The 12828-nt window shown below is 36.3% G+C and overlaps 1 protein-coding gene across 1 annotated transcript in view; it reads left to right on the forward strand.

The window, feature by feature from the left end:
* usp34 (ubiquitin specific peptidase 34) overlaps positions 1-12828 on the forward strand; it is a 480412-nt gene that overhangs the window by 100661 nt on the left and 366923 nt on the right. Inside the window, exons 11-12 of the mRNA XM_039738342.1 lie at positions 2152-2277; positions 2856-2985. Coding sequence (XP_039594276.1) covers positions 2152-2277; positions 2856-2985 — 256 coding nt within the window. The remainder of the gene's footprint in view (positions 1-2151; positions 2278-2855; positions 2986-12828) is intronic.

A 12828-nucleotide genomic window follows, 5' to 3' on the forward strand; every position in this document is an offset into this window, starting at 1 on the left:
CTAAACGTACGTACATGTACTAAGTACTGTAAGTAGAAAATTAATTATGGTTACTCACCAACAATGACACAATGCCTTGTCTGATAACAATGAGTTTAATTTTACTGCACAACAAAGGAGAGCGTTACAGCTCTTCTAAAGGAGCCACTTCAGGTGATTGTGTAGCACTGTCGTTTTTCTTTTTCTGGCAGTCTTCAATCTAAATCCCTAAAGCAGATTCCATCCAGACTACTGCCTTATTACATCCACTTACAACTCGTTTTGCACCCTGGTTAAAAGGACACTGCGGCCGTAGATCTTGTATTCCTTTTCTACTTTTTAAATAAAAAGAATCGTAGCCTTCAACAAATCCAAAACTTTTACCTTTTCGGCAATCGTTAACATCTTCCGTTTATGCTTGGGCGCGCCCCTGAAGCAGTAGCAGATCGCTTTGGAGCCATAATGAAGGGCTTGACTATGCACAAAGATAAACACAAAAGAGCACAACTCTTTACACAGCTTAAATACGTTGATGCTGAATGAGCGAGACGAGACTTCCTGTTTAACACTGCATTCAGCATGCAGGAACTTAACTGCGTGCTCTGATTGGTTAGCTTCTCAATCATCCGCCAATAGCGTCCCTTGTATGAAATCAACTGGGCAAACCAACTGAGGAAGCATGTACAGGAAGTAAAAAGACACATTGTCCGCAGAACCCGCGAAGCAGCGAAAATTCCACTTTATATATTTAGTTATGCTTTCATATAAAATCCAAGGATAGAGTGAAGCCGCGAAAGTCGTTAGCTAATATAGCTAGGATTACTGTGTGTATATATATATATATATATATATATATATATATATATATATATATATATATATATATAGAGAGAAATAAAGATATATATATATACACACACACACACAGTAATCCTCACTATATATATATAGATATATGTATATATATATATATATATATATACACACACAGTAATCCCTCGCTATATAATATAGATATATATATATAGATATATAGATATAATATAGATATATATATATATATATAGATATAGATATAATATAGAGATATAGAGATATATATAGATATGACAACAACACTCATATCAATGACAAATCAATTACATTAACAATCATGTTATGTTATTTTTAAAATTTTTCCTTTTCTTTTTCATAACTTCTTTTACACACTACTTCTCCGCTGCGAAGCACGGGTATTCTGCTAGTATGTATATATATGTATATACATATATATACATATATATATGTATGTGTGAATAAAATCCTGTAACTCCTTGAAAGTGGCCAGTGGCCTCTTGGTAGCATCTCTTACCATTTTCCTCCTTGCTCTTCCATCCAGTTTGGAGGGACGGCCGGATCCAGGGAGGGTCCCAGTAGTGCCAAACACTTGCCACTTCTTTACTTTACTGTGCTTCTTGGGATAAAGCCTTTGAGATTTTTTTGTATCCATCTCCTGCCTTATGTCTGTCCACAACTCTATCCCTGAGATCTTTTGATAGTGGCTTGCCACCCATAGTTAGTTGTTTGCTATCAGTTGCACTACAAAGCAAGGGAATTTTCCGGAAACAACTGTTTTTATGCTTCACTAATCACACTGATTACAATTGATCACAAGTTGAAGCCAGTTACTGTGGTCTGTATTGGAAATGTTGGTTATTTTCAACTGATTGAGTTTACAAATATTGTTTAGGAGGGGGGATGATCCTTTATTAATCTCAGTATTTCTTGTTTTTTTATTTTTTTTTTAATTCTTCTGAACTGTAGCTGTGATATCTTTGACTTGGTTGTTATAGATTGCATTGAGTTAGCAGAGCTGGAAAAAATACTGGTTTTTATTTTTTCATTTAAGACTGTAAAGCAAAAAAATGGGAATATTTCGATGGGGTGATTCTTTTCTATACCCACTGTATATGTGTGTGTAAATGTGGTTCTGTCGTTGCACATAGGAAATATTGACAAATTTTTATTGTTCTATAAGTGTTCAGTATTTTAGTTTTTTATTATCTTTGAACCACATGTGTTTATTGTTGAAAAAATGTAGAACTATTTTTGAATGCATTTTTTAGTTCTTATTCATTTTTTAATGGATGATAATGTTGCTAATTCTGTATTTCCTCACCTCTTACTTTACAGTTGAAACACTGTAGTAGATATATCCATGATTTGTTTCCTTCTTTGATTAAAAATTTGGATCCAGTGCCACTCCGTCATCTTCTTAATCTTGTATCATCACTTCATCCAAGTGTCCACACTGAGCAGGTAAGGAGCAAATTTCATATGTGATGGATAATGTAAACATTTTGTATACCTTGTCACTATATGCTTTGTTATTGAAAACATAGGGAATTTAAAAAAATTTTTTCAAACCACCTGTGGTTTTAAAAATAATTCTCTGTCTATCTACCTATCCAGCTAATGGCTTCAGAAAAAGATGCTTACAACTGCAGCATTGTTACATAGAAATGAAATTCATGTTGTCACACCAGGATTTTAATTTCCTCTGAAGCATAACATAAACGAACTAATTAGACTGTAGAAAAGCAAACTTCACTCTTTCAGCTCTCTTTTTTTTTTATTATTTTACTGTGTGTGTTAGTGTTTTCGGTCGGTGTTATATAGTCAATTGAATTCTGAATTTTTTTCTATAGTTTGAGAGTTTTTCTACAAACATGTACAATTTATTTGTAGATTTGGAGGAATGGTAATATTTAAAAAGGTTTATCTTTGTTAATTATTATGCTAGAGCTTACTGTAGTAGTAGTGGTACTTCCAATGTTAATTACAGACAATATTGTCAACTGCTCAGCAGCTGTACATTTTTTTTTCTCTCCCCATAGACTTTGTACTTGGCTTCAATGCTTATTAAAGCCCTTTGGAATAATGCCTTGGCTGCCAAAGCTCAGTTATCAAAGCAGAGCTCCTTTGCTTCTCTTTTGAATACAAATTTGCCCATGGGAAACAAAAAAGGTGAGTGTACACTTGGAATATATGTAGAGCTAAATGTATTTTAGATATTCTAAATCAAAATCAGTATAATAGTGTATGTCTGAAAACATTTCCACTGAGTTTAAAGTTACTTTAGTCTAGTATAATCTGCTAACTATAAATTCATTTTAAAATATCTGCAATAAATTTCTTCATTTCGGTTTTGGCTGTATGTCTTTCACACAACTGATGGTAGATGACAAATATGATTATAAAGTAGACTTTTTCTCCTTGATTTGTTTGTACTAGGTTTGATTGTCAAAATTCGTCTAAGCATGTTTCGCAATGAATGTGGTACGTTCGCAAGTAACCTTGTTAGCCGAATATTTTCCTGGAAATTTACAGTGGACGGCTTAGATTAACATTATTTCCAGGTGCCCCATGATGCATTGTAAGGCCAACGTTATCAAAAAGCTGTAGCAACAATGTACAGAACTTTCAATCATACTTAAGGTACAATCATTACCGAACCTGCATGCGTGATGTCAGATCCCTGTCCAACCTGATTTGTACTTATATGCATAAAAAGTAGTAGTATTTTCATTTGAGGGGTTCATTAGCTTACCATAATGAGAATATTATGAGTACTGCCCATCAGATATTATAACACTGATCAGTATGCTTTGGCAGTGTTGGACCACATGTGCTGCTCTCACAATTCAAAACGAGGCTTAAGAGCCCTTCTCCTCCTCACTCTCCTCTAATGAGATGCTGTGAAAGAAAAACAATGACAAAACATTTATTACTATTTACAAGCCGTTTCTTAAATCTTTGAGGAAGAAAAAAAAAAGAGTATCACTTTAGATTAGGTGTCCCTAATTACGTCGAACTTACCATGTAATTAACTGTATAATTACAGAGTAACTAGGTACTTTGGTTATTATCTTGTACTTACTTTGTAATAAAGTGTACCTCTATAATTAAGTACTCAATTATAATTCCTATTCCACAATTTCTTTGAATGCCTATGTATATAAATTCTGGAATAATAATTATGATGAAGTGCTTAACAACTGCATCAGATTGTGTTATATAGTAAATACAACATAATTACACCAAGTTACTCTGTAATTATACTGTTAATTACATAGTAAGTACAGCGTAATTAGGGACACCCAACCAAAAGGGATATTGAAAAAAGTGCAAAGTATCTGCATAAGTAGGGGGGAAAGAAGGAAGATGTTAGGACATATGCTTCTGGAGCCTGTAATTCAAACAATGGAATGTCCTACACTGCAAGTTTGTGTCATGGCCAGTGTATGCTCCAAGACTGGAGCTCTTTGAGCATACTGATTTATAGATTTTTTTTTACTTAATTGCTAGTTTATTGCCATTTGTTGTATTCTTTAAGGTTATTCTTCTGTTTGCATCTTTTTATTGTTTGAGGCACAGTGGTGCAGAGATTAGCACTGTTGCATCACAGCTCATATAATATTTTTGGTCACAATAATCACTCAAGTGTAGTTGACAGATGCTTCCCATGCCCTCTGGGACACACAAAAGACCATTGAACTATTATAACATATTCAAAACTAATTTGGTTCCTCCTTCAACATTTACTTCATTGCATTGCATTGAATTTCATTTCATTCGGCGAAGTTCTTGAACACTTCCATGATTTCACTGTACATGCAGCAAAACAAACTCTGTGATGTTCACTCATCACTAATTCCTACATGTTCTATGTTTTAATCCTGTAGTGCTTGATTTTGGCTCATTCCACATTTACTATTTCAAATATCAAACCCATAGAATGATATTCAGATGCCTGAATGTTTTCAGTTTCTTTATGCTCAAATCACAACCACTTTTTACAAAAAAAAAAAAAATGCAATTTTTATACTAGGCTTCCTATTAATTCAAATAACTATTATATTTAGTATTCTTAATAAAGGAGTGGGCATATAACAAATAAGGCTGAATTGATTGGAGACTGAGAGGTTGATTGGAGACTGACACATTAATGTCATCATTACAAACTGGATTGGAAGAAGTGCGAAGTGTGTTGTGCTAATGCTGTATGAACATTAAATAAAATACAAATTTTGTCCCAAAAAACTTGAATTTTTGATTGATTCCAAGGAGCCATTTATGAATTCTTAAAGCATTTTTCTGTTTAGAAGGGTTTTCTTGTTTTTTGCCTCCTGCACATGAGTAAAAGCAGCTGAGTTTTTGATAAATGTTCAGAAATTCACTTATTTGTATAAAAAACTAGTTTTGGTGAGGTGGGGCAGGGCAGGAAGTATTACCTGAAACCGGCATGTCTGCAAGTAAATAACCAGCATCATGGCCTTAAATAATCATGTGATTCCTTAGTTGGAAAAAGTTGTTAAGGCATATGAAAAATAATTGGAATGAGCAGCTTTTAGCACTCAAAAAGTAACCCCTTAGCACTAGTAGGAACAGAGAACATATACAAACCACTTCATTAGTAGGAAGGAATTCATGTGGTGTAAATGGAAAGCTTCAAGTTAAGAATGTAATAAGTGGGGCACAAAATTAAGAAAACAGACAGGAAAAAAGTTAAGTTTAATAACTTCAAAAGAAATGCATACAACAGGCAATCGAGGGGGAGTATGTTACAGGAGTGTAAGGGGCCACAAGGTGTAAATAACTGCAGTAGTTCTTAATTTATTAATTTTAATAATTCAAGTTCAACAATTTAAAAGTAATAAAAAAGTTAAGCATTGTAGTAATCCAAAGCAAAACTTTTAAAAATGAGGTCAGTGCAGTGCAGTGTATTCCTTGAAGGCTACATCTGCAGGAAATGCCAACTGATCCAGCACTGCGAGCTCAGTGTCACTAAACTGGAGGAGGAGTTAGAGAAGTAGTGTGTACTCCTAAGGTGGTGCCGGAGAAGATTCCAGATCAGACCGAGATAGATGGGTCACAGTCACAAGGCAAATGGTACATACTTTCCAGGGGCATCAGTCCCAAAACTGGAAGTGTCAAACTGTTTTCAGGTACTTGTGGAGCTGGGTGATGTATCTGAAGATTCTGAGGTGGTAGGCAGGAAGGAAGATTAGTCCCTAGAAAGAGAGTAGTTGTGATCATGAGGGACTTAACCATTAGGGGGGTTGAAGTGCAGATTTTCTTCAGAGATGGAGAGAGTGTGTTACCTTCCTGGGGGCACAAGTAGGAGACCTTCGTGGAAGGGCTTATTACGCTCTTGGACAGAGTGGGGCGTTTTGGATCCTGTTGTCATCATCCATGGTGGAACAAATGACATACATCAGGGTAGTCTGTAAGTTCTGCAATGCAAGTTTTAAAGAGTTGCATGCCAAGGTGAGGAGCAGAACTGAGAAGGTAGTCTTCTCTGAAGTTTTGCTTGTGCCAGTACAGGTAACATTGAGATGATGAGAAGGCTTAGAGTGTGGATCAGATCTTGGTGTAGGATAGAAGAGTGTAAGTTTTTAGGGCATTGAGACTTCTTTTGGAATAAATGGGACCTGTTTCACTGTGATGGATTAGATTTGAACTTTAGGAAAGGTTCTCCACTTTCTCACACGTGAAGGCGTCAGAAAAATGTGACTTTAGAGCAACTGCTATTTCACTGTCTGTGTTTTTTTTTTTATTCCCCTTTACTATTCCTGATGCACTTCCCCTTCCTCCTTGACTGTTCTTTTACTGCTAAAATAGTGAAAGAATCTCTTCAGGTCATTTTTTGCCTCATCTGCTATATTTCTCCCTAACTTTCTTTTAGCCTCTTTTTAATATCATTCTTAAAGGTTGCCCTCATCCTCTCAAATGCCCTGTGATTCACATTGGAGTTATTAATCTTATAAACCTCATACAGCTGTTTTTTTTTCCTTTGCAGCTTCTTTTTTACTCTTTATTAACCCACTGTAGAGTTTTCATTTTTTTAATTTCCTACTAATTCCAATTTTAGGTATGTACTTGTCCTGAAATACTTGTACAACTTCTTTAAACACTGCTCTTTGACTGTCTCCATTTTTAAAAGCGTATCCCATTACATCCTCATTATACTTAAGCCGCATCTGCTCAAAATTTGCCTCACCAAAGTTGAACTTCACAGTTTTAATCTTTGCATCATGCTATTCCAAAATACTGGGAACTATATTATATTTTGATCACTTGACCCCAATGGTTCAATCTACACCCTCAAGTCTTTCCTGATTATTACAAAATACTAAATGACAGGTGCCCCTGCCATCCCATGTGTTGGGGCTTTAACATAATGTGTTAAAAAACAGTCACTAATTACTTCCAAAAACTCCTGCTGTTTTGCTCAGCTATTTCCCAGGTTATCCAAGTAAATATCTGGGTAGTTAATACAATTACCAAAGCCTATGAAAAAACTATTAATTCCAGCCCACCTTAAATCCCTTCGCACCTCTCCGTCAGCGTCTTTTGTCTTGTAAATGTGTCGATCAACACAAGTAACAAGCAGCCTACTAGCCCATTCCCCCACTGCCGCAGAAAGGGCAAAAACTTTTCCCAGCTGAAGCCTTGATTATCTGGGAGTGAGGTACCTAGAGTTGTATAGGGTAAATAATATATCATTATTTGGAACACATACATTTCATGTATGTTCTGTATCTACAACAATCTATGTAAACACATTGTTAAAACAGAAATATTTTTTGTGTTTTATTAATAAATTACAAAATATAGACATGAATTGTGTAATGTGTGAAGACAGGTGTACAAATATCAAATACACACAAAAGGTACAAGTATAATATGACAACTTCTGTGGTGCAGCATTAAGAACTGCTATCTTGTAATCAAGAGGCCGTCGGTTCGATACTGGTTGCCTCGCAGATTTAACGTTTTGAGTAGGGAGCTGCTCTTATTGATAATCTCTCTATTATATAAAAAAACTTGGGACGAAATGAGACCTGTTCCGAGAGACGAGACGTGACTTTCTCAGAAAGGCGCTTTCACTTCCCACAAGACTAGACTTTGTGGCAAGAGATTTAACCATGCCCGGGGCTGGAAAAAGACAAAGAGTAGATGACAAAGTAGAATGTCGTAAAGAATTCAAAAACGTTGGCGCAGTAAACATGCAGAGCAGGTTAGAGATAATGGAAGTAGGAAAATTCGACAGTCTAAAAAAAAAAAAAATGATAGTAAACGTCGCATTAGTGCAAACAAATGGTAAATATTACTAGGTGAAATAACTGAACAGCGAAAAGGGATCGAATAGTGTTTGAAGATGTCTGGGGAAGAAGAGAGACAAGGCAGTGAGACAAAAGGACAGCTGCTGTACAGGCTGTTAAACATTCGAAGCGCCACACGAGATGCAGATCACACGGCACGGCAGCAGCAAGCCATCAGCTGATCGAGCAAAGAGGAGGTAAAAAAAAAAAAAAAAGTGTTTGTTTCCCATTGTATCTCTGTCTAAGTGGGGTTTCGGAGGAGCGACCGTGTCCCCTTGGGGTGCGTTCAGCCCCCCTCTTCACAACGGTGTGTGGCCAGGTGGGGTGGGTTGGGTTGGCAAGCGAAGCCCCCTGGTTTTATACAATAAAAACATACATTCGATTTGTGTCTGTATCAGCCGGTGTAAACATGTAAAGCTTGTAAAAGTTAGTGTTTTTTTTTTCATTTTATGACCTGTATAGTACATTTCAGAAAATATTGTGGCATTGATGCAATGTTATTCTTTTTCTTCATACACATTCGCACCTTGTTGCGGTTGTAATCAGTGACAGCGTTTTGTCAAAAAATGGCCCATTCTCCACATTTTGGTGCATGGTGGTGTTTCTTTTGTACTCCAGGACATGCAGAGGAAAGAGCAACTCCAACTCACTGGATTTATTTTTATTACTTCTAGCATTAAGGCAAGATGTTTTAAATGTTACTCATTTTACTTTTACAATTAAAAGTTGGGTTTAGAATTTGCATTTCTATGTATTTTTTATTTTTACATTGTTATTTGTTCCCTGATGTACAGTTCTAAACCTGGCCTATCCTAAACTCCCTCCCCCTTCAGTATAAATGTTATGGAAAAAACTTTCCTCTGCTTTCAAAGAAGTCAGTTTTGGTGTCAGATGAGAATGTAGATGAATTCTTTGTTTGTACACAGATCTTCACAAATGTCTCAGTCCATGGAATGAGCAATCAATAATACAAATCATTCCATTTTATACTTTTCTATTACAATTTCTTTACCTAATACATCATATCATCTGTCTCATAATATGCAAAATTCTATCATCATAGCTAATCATCTACAGCCACCAGTAACTTCGTATACATGTTGATTTTTTCATTATTCTAAACATCCCTTTGTTAAGATGGGTTTTCCCATTGATCTTACCCCTGCTTCGTAATAGGGGTGTTTATGCTTTCTTTCTAGTTTGTCTTTGCTTTTTAAGGGGCTTTTCATTACTCATTTATTTCATTTTAACCTCCGTAATTACTTTGGTGGTTCCTCTAAGATGAGGCATCCCACACATGCTCAAGCTTTAAGCCATGTTTAGTTAACACTTTAGTTACCTTCAGTCCTTTTCCTTAAGTTACAACTTCATTTAAGTATATAATTTTATTAAATTGTAAAAATGATCATGTATTGATTAAAAATATTTGATTAAAATTCTATATACCCTTGTTGAAACTACCCTCGGCTAACCTACTCTTATGCCTCCTCAAAACATTATTGCCCCTCCTGTTCAGATGTAACTAGTCATGGTGGAACAAGTTCCATCTGTTCCAAAAAGAGTACCCTTCTTCCCAACACCAAGATTTGAGACACATGTTAAACCTTCTAATCTCCTCATTCTTACCTGGACTGGCATCTGACATAGGCGGAAATTCATGGAACACTACCTCGTCAGTTCTGCTCCTCAGCCTGGCACCTAACTCTTAAATTTTGATCACAGATCTAATAGACTACCCTTATGTATGCCATTTGTTGCAGCATGGACAATGATAACTGGCTCCACCATTGCTCGGGCCAAGAGGCTATCAATCCTTACATAGAAGACCCTCCACTGTGCATCCAGAAGGCAACAACATACTACGCAAGACTCTCTGTGTCTGGAGCAAACCTGCTTTTCAATCCCCCTGAATTTGAGTCCTCAACTATCACTATCTGTCTCTTTCTTTGAACTGGTTTTGAGGTAGTCAGTTGGGGCTTCTTGTGCCTTCCTATCACTCCAGAATGATGCTTCCAGTTCTGGGGTTGATTTCCCCGGATAGTATGAACCCTTTCTCTTGTGAATGTGACCCACCTATCTCTTCCTGTCTGGTTTGGAGTCTCCTCTCGCGCCACCTTAGGGTGCATACTATCTCTCTAAAGGACACCTGGGCCAGGTCCACCCATTCTATACTACAACGCAATCCACCCAACTCTTCCTCCAGTTCGCGAACCCTGAGCTCTAGGTGCTTGATCAGGTGACATCTCCTGCAGATGTAGCCCTCATGGAAGACTGGCTTCTCCATGGCATCCTCTAAAACGTCCAGCATCCAACAGGACATGCATTGCATTAGCCTCATTACTAAAACTGCTCAACCTTCTTTTTATTAAAATTAAATGATTTAATTTAATTGGTAAAAAAAAAAAAAAAAACTTGGATCATTGGATTGGAGACTCAGACGTATTGATGTGTTGAAATTATGCTTGCAAATGAAAGAGACGAGGCTGAGAGTTTGTGTTCTGTGTGAGAGTTAATTAAAAATACATTTTGCTCCTAAAACTTTGTGTTTTGCTTGCAGCTCTGGAGCCTTGTGGGTTATTTTTAAGCTTTTTCCCCTTTACAAGGTTTTTTTTGCCCACACAGGAGCAAAAGTAGCTGAGTGTTTGAGGCAGTGTTTTGAAAAGTTATTTGAACTTCTATTTATTTAGACTAGCAACAGTGGGTGAGACATTGCAGTAAGCAGCAGTAGTGGACACCAGCATTGCTGTAAGTAAATAACAGGAGTTGTAGTGATCATTAGTTATTAGTAACAGAAACAACCAATCCTTAGTTTATGGGGAGGGAAGCGTCTGACTTCAAAGCAGTAATTAGAAAGGCTCAATGGCATGTAGGCAGGTGGCTAGTGTTAAAATGCCAATTATGCACAAGCGACTGTAGGTTCAGAGAAGACCGTAAGAAATTCACAACAACATTTATTTATATAGCACATTTTCATACAAAAGATGTAGCTAAAAGTGCTTTACAGGATGAAGTAAAAGGAAAAAAAGAAAAAACAAAATAAATAAATAAAATTAGGCAATACTAATCAACATAGAATAAAAGTAAGGTCCGATGGCCAGGGAGGACAGAAGAAGAAAAAAAAAAAAAACAAACCTCCAGATGGATGGAGAAAAAAAACAAAATCTGCAGGGGTTCCAGGCCACAAGAGCACCCAGCCCCCCCCCTAAGCATTGTAACTAACATAACTGATCTCAATCAGTCCTCATGGTTTTCAGAATTCACATGGAAGAATTTGATGATGATGGCAATGTCGACAGATTTCGGAACCATCAAGAATGATAATGATAATTAAATGCATATCAGGGTTAAACTAAAATGAAGCTATGAATAAGATATGTTAAAATGATGAGTTTTAGCAGTTTTTTTTAAAGTGCTCCAACCGTATAAGCCTGGAGAATTTCTATTGGTAAGCTGTTCCAGATTTTTGGTGAATAACAGCAGAAGGCTGCATCACCAATTCTTTAGTTTAGCTATTGCAATTATAAGCAGATACTCAATTGAAGGTCTAAGGTTATGATTTAAAGTGTAAGGTGAAAGGCATTCTGAAATATAGGATGGAGTGAAATTATTTAAGGCTTTGTAAAACGTAAGCACTATTTTAAACTCAATTCTAAATGGCACAGGTAACCAATGTAGATTCTAGCAGCTGCATTCTGCCCTAGTTGCAATCGATTGATGTCTCTTTTGGGTAGTCCTGAGAGGAGTATATTACAGTAATCTAGTCGACTGAAAACTAATTTTCAGCATCTTGCAAAATTAAAAGAGATCTAACTTTTGCTATATTTCTTAAGTTAGAAAATGCTGTCCTAGTGATCTGATTAATGTGTGATTTAAAATTAAGGTCAATAATTACCCCTAAATTGTTTACCTCTGTCTTGACTTTTAATCCTAATGGATCAAGTTTATTTCTAATACCCTCATTATATGCATTTTTGCCAATCACTAAAATTTCTGTTTTCCCCTTATTTAGTTGAACCTTTTGTGAAAGTGTTTATTTGATCTTTGGAAATCGGCCCTCACATATTCTATAGTTTATGCCTACATTTTGTAACATCTATTACTAAAATATGAAAAAGTTTCTATTTTAACAATGTGTGTACACAGATTACTGTAGAAACGGAACACACATGAAATGCGTGCGTTCCAAATAACAATCCATTATTTCCACTCTAAAACTCCACTCCCAGATAATCAATCAAGGTATGAGCTGTGAGAAGTTTGTGTATGTTCTGCGACAGTGGGGGATGGAATAGCCAGCTGCTTGCTGCTGTTAATCTGCACATTAACAGGACAAAGACGCTGGCGGAGAGGTGAGGACGGATTTAAGAAGCGATTTAAGCTTAGACGGATCTACAAGTTTTTTCGTAGGCTCTGGTAATTCTAGTGTTAAGACACTGCCAGTGATGCCCACCCACTGACTAAGGCGATTCCTAAGAATATTGTGATCAATGGTATCATTAACTAACAACGGATATTCAGTAACTAAGTACTTAACGTTCAAGAAAGTAGAGCAGTTAAAAGAGCGACAGCGTAAGGATTTATTGATATGAAGGAATACAAATGGTACGAGTGGAGAGCTTTTAAGTGAGGAATAAAAGGAGTACAAAGTTAGGAGAGCAGACAAAGAAAAGTAAAATTAATCTCATAGAAGGCCAAACAGAAG

This window comes from Polypterus senegalus, chromosome 16, assembly GCF_016835505.1.
Source record: "Polypterus senegalus isolate Bchr_013 chromosome 16, ASM1683550v1, whole genome shotgun sequence".
In the NCBI taxonomy this organism is placed as follows: Eukaryota; Metazoa; Chordata; class Cladistia; order Polypteriformes; family Polypteridae; genus Polypterus; species Polypterus senegalus.